Raw genomic sequence first — 9639 nt, 5'->3', positions numbered from 1 at the left:
AGAAATCTTTCTAACGTATGCCCGCTCTTATTATGTGATTGAAAGGTTTTAAATGAGGTGAAACTTATATTTTCTTTTGCTGGATCGGGGGTCAGGAATGTTAAGAAGTAATTATGTAGTACGAAAAATTATCTTTATGCACTCGCTTCTGCACCTGGCAGCAGCGAGCTTCGCTTGCGCTCTTTTAAAGGGTTGAAAGAAGGCTTACAAAAAAATCACAAATATTCCGCATAACGTTAAAATCCCTGACACTTAATACAGCTAAGAAAAATAAATTAACATTCTGTAAGTTTCAACTCAGAATCGAATTTAAGAGCGAGAACAAAATAAATAATAAGATTTCTTGACTACTAGAACTACTTTTCTAACTGATATATTTGGCATCTCCCGAGGTCTATAAATAAAAATAAAAAACTTTTTTCTTTACCGCTCCCATTTTTTATAAGTCAGGTAATATCCCTAAATCCTCCTCTGAAAAATACTATGCTGATATAATAAACCAAAACAAATAGGTATCTGTATGAACATAAATAACCTAACATTAACACTATCCTAATACTTAAATAACTTTTACAAATTATAGAAACTCATTATTTACTAATTTTATTGAGGTTGTACCTCATAATTATGTTACCTTTGTGAACTCATTGAGTGTACATGAAAATATGTCTATTCTGTCTGCTATTGCATCGCTCGCGTTAGTGGTGCCTACTGCAAGGGGTTCGTACGTGCGCACGGTACCACCAGCTGCCGCTACATACATACGTACTGGAGAAACTGCGAACCTTCTTTTTTGAAGTCGGTTAAAAATCTATAATAATTTTCAACCTCCTTGTTTGCTATAAAGGAATATTTAATTTACATAAGAAGTGTACACGCAGGGTGAGCAGTGAGCACACGGCGCGCATTTCGATATATAGACTCCCATGCATCACCATATAAACAGACAATAGATTTGAGATAGCGTCAGTATAAATTACATTTATTTTGCTAATAGGTTACAATGTAAACTTATTAGCTTTATTTAATTAAATTTTCGAAAATACGAAGAAAACTTAGTTATACTTTGCCCGACCCGGAAATCGAACCCGAGACCCCTTGTCCGGCAGTCGCACTTGTCACCACTCGACCAACGAGGCAGTCTGACCTGACTTTAAAGTATTTTGTATTTCAATTATATATAATATTCATTAATACATTTAACTTCATTTCGAAAGATCATTTTTTTTTCAAAAAGCAAAATTTTCATTGGTTCAGCCAAACCCGAGATAATCGCGCATAATCATATATCGTATACATACATATAAAATACATAGGTCAAACAAATAATCAGTGCCCCCGCCAAGTCGAGCAAAAAAAAAGCGGCACGGCCGTACCATCCTTTTCTCGAAGCAATTCGGGCCTTTTTCGACCCCCTATAATTCGGTTGTGGATAAAGCAAGAAACCTGAATCTTCAGTAACTAATCCGGCATTGTATAAACACGGAATATTTAAAATTTCAGTTAATTTGAACCAGTAGTTTAAGAATGACAACTTGTTAAAGTTTCTAAATTTTGTCACTCACTGACTCACCGATCATCAAAAGTCCAAGGCACTTCTAGCAGACTTAGAAGCTTCATATTTGGAATACATATAGAGTTTAGTGTCTTAATCATGGGAAAACTTAAATATTTTGTAATTTCGGTCCAGTTTTCCAAATACACCAACTGCATCAATAACTTTGTAATCCCATATAAATATATGGGATTACAAAGTTATTTATGCAGTTGGTGGTTGGTGGTGGTTATAAATTTAATAGGTGTAGATAGGTACCTACCATATGAGGCAAGGGAGGGGGTATAGGGTGGGTAAGGGTGTGTTTAGCCCATGAAACTGAACAACATTATTACTTGTAAAATGGTCGACGTAATGAAAAACACATGATTGGACATGTCTTGAAGTACGAAAATCTAATAAAACAATATATGTATTATAATTTAAATCTGTTATATATAAATCCCACCCAAAACATAAATGTGAAAGGCTGCCAAGTTCGATAATATTGGAATGCTTCGCCTATAAAAGAAGTGAGATCTAAATAAGTACCAAGTTCCATACACAGACCTCAGTTAAAAATTATATAACTTGGCAAGTTTTAATAGAAAATTATATACTTGTACATAGAAAGTAAAACAAACTTGGCAAGTTTTCACACACTTCGTTATAAACCTTCTAAACGCAATGAGTCAAGTATATAATTTTCTAATAAAACTTGCCAAGTTATATCATTTTTAACTGAGGTCTGTGTATGGAACTTGGTACTTATTTAGATCTCACTTCTTTTATAGGCGAAGCATTCCAATATTATCGAACTTGGCAGCCTTTCACATTTATGTTTTGGGTGGGATTTCATTTATTTTTGTAAGGTTTATTTTCTTTTTTTCTTATTTTACTTTACTTTGACTAAATACAAACCTTCGTAACGAATTTTAGGTCGGTACGACCATTGGAAGATATAGATAAATTTTTTGTTTTAGTTCCTTAGGGGTATGAATTTACACCTTCATTATTTTTAAAACCGACTCACACTTGGCCATTTTCAGATTTTTTCCTTTACCTTGACCTAAAGACCTACCTCCATGCCAAATTTCAAGTCGATACGACCATTGGAAGTGGTCTAGGTTTTTGATGAGTGAGTGAGTCAGTCAGTCAGTGAGTGTATAGTAAAAATAGCGATTTTCTGACGTCAATATCTCAAGACCTACAATAGGTACATTAATGAAATTTTGCATTTTAGATAAGTAAGTAGATCTCGACAGATACTAGAAATTTCATATCCGTAGATAAAATAGATTTTGAGTTATAGGTGGGTCGAACTTGGCCCGAAACGGTTCGTGTAATATAACCCACGGCCGGTGTGTCGGTTTTTTTGCTCGAACTTGGCGGACACACTGCCGTGTGTCTAGATTGTTAGCGCGACTAGCCTCCTTACAGACAGACTGGCCTCTATTTTAGTCTATGACTGACAAGCAAAATATACGCCAAAATGACAGAACAATGAAATGTGAATGCCTTCGAGCGAGCGGCAGCCGCACGCATACGTGCGAGCGCCCTCATGCTGTTCGGATGTGCCTCGAAACCTAACCTATAAGTTTGCGATTTTCATTTATCAATCGAAATTACGACTTTATTAATACAACAGATTAAGAAGTATTTACCGTCCAGACTTGTCAAAAATTGAGACATCAAAGCCTCCGAGAAAAGCCCATAGAGACAGGGAGTGGGCTTTGAGAAAAACTGTGGCTGAAGCTCAAGAAGTAGTACCGGAAAAGAAAAAGAAGAAGACTACATATAAAAATAAGAAAATATCATAAGACCTTTAACAAAATTCGTTAGAAGTAGATGGTATCAAAAAGAAAGGCTCTACAAAAAGAAGTGAGATCCCATCAAAAACATCCTGTAAAAAACCCAAGTCTCGCAGCTCAGTCTTTCTACCGTCAAAAGTTGTGAGATCCATGTAATACCAAGTCGGTTAATCTATTTAGTGTCTACTTGAAGGACCTTCTGTCTTAAGTTATTACATAAGTTATTATCATACCAATATTAAAAATATTTAACGTTTTAAACAAATAGATCGACTTGGACATCGCATGAAAACAAAATGAATATTACAATATTATATTAGATTCTTTAGTCTCTCGCGCCTCACGCGATTGAAACTCTCGTTCCTGTTGGTCGCTGGCCCGTCGTGCTGTGTAGTGTGATACATACTAATAACACTAGGCAACACTCAAAATTTCCCGGAGAAAATTCATACCGTATTTTATTGATAATCATACACCTAATACCAGAAAAATAATAATTTATTTCTGTCACGTATAGGAATGGAGATTTTAACATTTTTGTAAAAAATCACTTTTTTTATTAGTTTTGGAGGGTAGCTCTAAATTCTTCTTAGTAACGATCACAATAATATTTTGTAGTGTCAGTATACATTGATTTCTTTCGCCATGTCTCGCTTTTGTGTTAATTCTCCGGATTTATTTTGTTTTATTTTCACTGAAGAGTAAAAAAAAACCCATAACGCCGTTAAGTAATTACGAAGTGTTATCGTGCATATTTTGGTTTAGACGTTCGCAACCAAGATAAATATTGGGTGCCACACATGTGTTGCTTCTCATGCCACAAGAATTTGACAAACTGGTTTAATGGAAAACCAACAAAGATGCCTTTTGGTCAACCTATGATTTGGCGAGAACCTAAGGATCATGTAAGTGACTGTTATTTTTGTAAAGTACGCAGAGGACACAGTAAAGTACGCAGAGGTGTCTTCCGTAACAAAACCAATACCACATTCAGAAGATCTTCCAGTACCTAACCCACCAAGTCACGTTGAATCCTCAAGTAACACTTCTAGTTCTGATGATGAATGTGAAGACTTTCAAGTGGCAAGTACATCTAAAGCACCACATTTGATCAGCCAATCTGAGCTTGACGATCTTTTTAGAGACTTAGACTTACCTAAGGAAAAATCTGAAATATATGGTTCAAGATTAAAGCAATGGATTTGTTGTCACGGAATTTTTTTTGGGAAATAAACGATCGCCTCAATATGAAAGCCTTATAAACCAATTGTTACATGCTTATAAACAACTGGGGTGCAATATGTCATTAAAAATACATTTTCTGCATTCCCACCTTAATTTTTTTAAAGAAAATTTAGGCGCAGTGAGTGATGAGCACGGTGAGCGCTTTCACCAAGAAATTGCCTCAATGGAAAAGCGTTATCAGGGAAAATGGACCACTGCAATGCTTGCAGACTACTGCTGGTTTTTAATTAGAGAGACACCAACCTCTTCTTATAACAGGCAGGCCAAAAGAACAAAAACTAGTTTATTTTTCAAGTCTAAATAATATTTTACTTTAAAATAATAACAAAAAATTGTTAAAACTAAAAATAAATTTCTCTTAAAAGCTATACGTGACTGAGATGTTTTATTTACTGTTCTAAGTTCTCTATACCATGGCCTTTCCGAATCACACAATCAGATCTCTGGGAAATTTTTTTTTATTTTTTTTGTTGCCTAGTGTAATCAAATCAAGCGATGTCCAAGTCGATCTATTTGTTTAAAACGTTAAATATTTTTAATATTGGTATGATAATAACTTATGTAATAACTTAAGACAGAAGGTCCTTCAAGTAGACACTAAATAGATTAACCGACTTGGTATTACATGGATCTCACAACTTTTGACGGTAGAAAGACTGAGCTGCGAGACTTGGGTTTTTTACAGGATGTTTTTGATGGGATTTTTTTTTTCAAAAAGCAAAATTTTCATTGGTTCAGCCAAACCCGAGATAATCGCGCATAATCATATATCGTATACATACATATAAAATACATATACATAGGTCAAACAAATAATTTTGAAGTTTGTTCAAAATAATTAACACACACGTTGTCTACTGATAGGCTGTAAGTCGGTAGGTACGAAAACTTCACACAATTCGTTTATAATTCCAAGTCCACACGGAACATTGATACGAGTTTTATTATAAAACATAACACGTCAGAGAGAGAGTTCAGATAATATAACAAACTGTGTATCAAGGTATTTGTGCTTTGCCATTGCTTGATCGAAAGTAAATCAAATTTTTCATGTTTTTGTACATTGTCTTAGTCCGAAGTAGGGAGGGAATGGTAACTGGGAGGAGCAATAAAACTAAGCTGTGGATAGCGACTCCGTGTATTGCGGGGCTCAGGGCGCGGGCGCGGGCGCGGGGGGCGCGGGGGGCGCGTCCTCCTCGGACTGCGACTCCGACTCCGAGTCGTCTTCGTCGTCGTCGTCATCGTCGTCGTCCTCCTCGTAGGACGAGTAGTCGCCGCCCTCCGCCGCGTACCCTGCAACATGCCAACATTCTCTACTCATTACTTGTTCACACGCGGTGGCGGCACATCTTTAGCGCCTAAACTCAATGTTACGCTGTTCAGGCTTTATTCTCCTCATTTTAGGGCACGACACGTTATGCAAGCACTGTAACGGCCCCGCTCCAACCCAGGTATTACTTGGCATTTGAACATTAAATCGTATGGCGGGTTGTCAGCGCGCGGACGGCTCGGGTTGGCTTTGCCAGACGTTTTGGTCTTATGCTGTGACTGCTTTATTTTCATTTTGGAGAAGATACAAAACAGTAAATGTCTAGTCATATAAATGACTTATTCTCGTCAAGCAAATAAAACTAATGAAATATGAAAGCAGCTTCTTATTAGATAAAGAAACTGAGCGCATGTCGGAGACGGAGGATGGTTGGGTGGAGACCTGCGGAGTAGGCGCCGGCGTGGTCGTCCTGGTCATCCTCGTCGTCGTAGTTGGCGACGGGCTGGCGGCCGTAGCGGTGCGAGCGCGTGGACATGGCGAGGTCGCTGGTGACGTGCGTGGGGTAGGCGCAGCGCGGGCAGGGCGGCGGCCCGCGCCCGGGCGCGCGCACGCCGCGCCGCCGCACGTGCTCCTCGCAGAAGCACGTCTTGCAGCGCAGGCACGAGTACTGGCCCAGCCGGTTGCACGACTGGCCTGCACGATATACACACACATATCAGATTTGGTCATATATTTGTTACCTATAGTTTTCCCATAGTTTCTAATTTCCAAATAAGATCCAGACGGATGACGAGTGCGACGCGCCATTTACAAGATTCTTGATCAGGATTGAACACGTCGATGGAGTATCAGAAATCCAAATTATATAATATATTATGTACATAATTATGTATGTATTATTTCAATTAATCCTTAATCGGGTGATTTTGAAACGTCAAACTGAATTGTCCGTCAGTCTGTCAGTCAGTGAAGCTAGGTGCCAAAGCATAGTTTCGAATGGAGAAGAACTTACACTTGTAGGTCTCGGCCTCGAGGACCTGGCAGGAGGCCTGGTGCTCGAACTGGTCGTCCTCGCACAGGAACCCCTGGCAGAAGCAGCAGCGGAACACGCGCCCGCCGTGCTCCCACACGCCTGCGCGACACATCATTGTATCTACTTGTACAGACTACTTCCATCTTGTAACATTATGCAAGCATGTCATTCACTACCACCACAAGTCTTAAGTATAACTACTTCCGTGTATACGTGTATGTGACCAGGCACTAGTTACATCATTGAAATTGAGATACATATTGCACTAACCCTTGAAGTTTGGGTGCTGATATTAAACACGTGAATAGGTCAAGACTAGACAAAGTATAAAACATAATCTATACTAATATTATAAAGCTGAAGAGTTTGTTTGTTTGAACGCGCTAATCTCCGGAACTACTGGTCCGATTTGAATAATTCTTTTTGTGTTGGATAGCGCATTTATCAGGGAAGGCTATAGGCTATAAAACATCACGCTGCGATCAATAGGAATCGAGCAGAGCGGGTAAAACCGTGCGGAAGCAGCTAGTATTAAATATGTATAAGATAATAACAAGAATAAGTAGATTACTGCACCACTTGGTAATGTATACCTCGTTCACACTCTAGACACACAGCATCCATCAGTGGGCAGGTGCAGGCGTGCGCAGTCAGACACTTGCGGCCGTGACACACCCACGCCTCGCAGAAGTCACAGATCGCACCCTGTAAACAGAGCAATAATAACATTTAAAAAAATCGTTGGATGTGATTATAGATTGTGTTACAATACAAACTGATCAGTCCACGCACCACCATGCCGAGGCCTGTAGTGAAGACTCCTGGGTGACGCACCACACAGTCTCCAGACTTCAGCATGCACTTCACTTTGCCACAATGCGCACAAGTTGGCAGACGCTGCACTGCTTGGCAGAAGTAACAGAATGCTCGATTCTTCTGCTTTCTGTAACCCAATCCACCATCTTGCAAATGTTGTTACAGGTTACAGGGACTAAATGCTTTGGTAATACTAATGTTTCGTAAGGGGAGAGCACAGGTAAACAAACCTAGTAAGTAGTAGGAGGGAAGGAGATTACAATAAATATCAAAAAGTAATTAATTGTATACAATAGCTCAAAGGCAACATAATGTTCACCAGGTGATAATGTATTTGAAGATTATTATTTAAGTATGAGTAACTTTGATCACACTGTTTTATTGAGCTTACCAAATTTGTTAGCTTTATGTTTGAATTAAATTTAGTCATTCAAATTTTACCCCCTTTTTGATGACAAATTGATCTGACGTTTAGTACTTAACCCATCATGTGCCGAAATATGGATACACACGAGACACAATATATTTTCTATTGTGTCTTACATATGGCATACAAGAGGTTAACCTTCATTTTGAAGTCCATACAATTACTAATGAATGTAGAATAATATAGAGTAGGTACCATAATAAAATTATTTTTTTTCTGCAACTACCATTATGAACAAGAGCTTGATTGGTAGAGGTCATTAAACTGTTTAACATAAAATTATTTTTCATATATTGGAGTGACTATAAACTATTCTGCAAATAATTATGTAATTATTACAAATGAATAAAATCCCAATTCTAAAAGATATCCTGTCTGCATGCCTGCAGTTGTGTGCAAAATTATTCATCATCAACAGCCTATGAAACTGCTGGACTATGGATCTGCTCTGAGTTGGAAAACTTCTTAATTCTCTCTCTTTATCTCCTCGTGGTAGCAAGAGGGTAGGACTCGGGTATGTCATAGCACTGCAGCCTGATGTCTGTTGTATGCGCAGTCCCTGAGGTGATGAGCTGATGGATGAGGTCTACCGTAACCCATGACCTATTCAAATAGAAATGAATACAATGGTAAGTACTTCTGGCATTTATCACATTCCATGGGTATGTTGCAGGGGTGGGCAGCCAAGTCCACGTTCTCTCGTGCATTCCGAATCTCTTTCTGTCGTAATTTTTGTTTTTCCGCTTTCTTTCGTTGGCCTGTTTTCTTCTTAGGCATTTTATATATTAGAGTAACTAAAATACAGTTAAATTTAAAAAGCTACGGTATTTTGTTGAAAAAGAAAACTGTATGATGTGTTAAACTGTTATACAAACGAACGATGACACGATTGTGACATGTGACACTGACAAGTAATTAAAGTACATTATGTCATAGTGACAGACATATCTGGTGACGGTGACAGCAAATAGTTGCCAATTTACAAGGTAGGGTAGAGATAGATCTGACCGTCGCGTCGTGGAGTGGTGTGGTGAAATGGAGGGAAAATTACCAATAATTATTATCAGTTAAAAGTACTTTTGACTGGTTTTGCTAGTAAATAGTGCTTACGACTGGATAAGAGTTTTGACTTTTGACTGTAAAATATTATTATATACAGGATATTCATCATCATCTATTATCTAAAACGGTAATAGAACACGTTTTCACCGATAAAAAAATATTAACATTTTTTCTATATTAGAGCGTACGGCCATAAAAAATGATTTGCATTGGATATCCTTTCACAGGTCACACCTTGAGATTGAAAGTAAATAAAAAAAAATACGTGTATATTATATTTATTTTATGAAAATGATATTAAAACACACCTAAATTTTTTTCCTGTAAGTATATAGCTCGACAAAAAAGTGGGAAATAATTGAGGTAGCTATAATTTGGCCATTACAAACGTGCAAACTGTCATACGTTTTTTTGTTGTCAGACCTCTCGGTCTTATTTATG

At 37.9% G+C, this 9639-nt stretch overlaps 1 protein-coding gene across 1 annotated transcript; it reads right to left on the bottom strand.

Moving 5' to 3' along the window:
* Positions 1-5712: 5712 nt before the first annotated feature.
* LOC118270905 (zinc finger protein 330 homolog) lies at positions 5713-9048 on the bottom strand. Its single transcript, XM_035586705.2, has 6 exons — positions 8774-9048; positions 7686-7836; positions 7487-7598; positions 6873-6992; positions 6302-6553; positions 5713-5883 (listed from the first exon to the last, which is right to left on the bottom strand). The coding sequence occupies exons 1-6, from the start codon at positions 8911-8913 to the stop codon at positions 5741-5743; spliced, it is 918 nt and encodes a 305-aa protein (XP_035442598.2). The 5' UTR covers positions 8914-9048; the 3' UTR covers positions 5713-5740.
* Positions 9049-9639: the final 591 nt, after the last annotated feature.

This window comes from Spodoptera frugiperda, chromosome 9, assembly GCF_023101765.2.
Source record: "Spodoptera frugiperda isolate SF20-4 chromosome 9, AGI-APGP_CSIRO_Sfru_2.0, whole genome shotgun sequence".
NCBI lineage: Eukaryota > Metazoa > Arthropoda > Insecta > Lepidoptera > Noctuidae > Spodoptera > Spodoptera frugiperda.
The sequence above is the reverse complement of the archived record's forward strand: the minus strand, read 5'-3'. Positions and strand labels throughout refer to the sequence as shown.

Coding starts and splice junctions, on each gene's coding strand:
- LOC118270905 (XM_035586705.2), bottom strand. CDS start 8,913: ATGCCTAAGAAGAAAACAGGCCAACGAAAGAAAGCGGAAAAACAAAAA. Junction 7,599..7,685: donor CTACAGGCCTCGGCATGGTG/GTGCGTGGACTG, acceptor CTCTGTTTACAG/GGTGCGATCTGTGACTTCTG. Junction 5,884..6,301: donor CGCCGGCGCCTACTCCGCAG/GTCTCCACCCAA, acceptor GGCATGTTGCAG/GGTACGCGGCGGAGGGCGGC.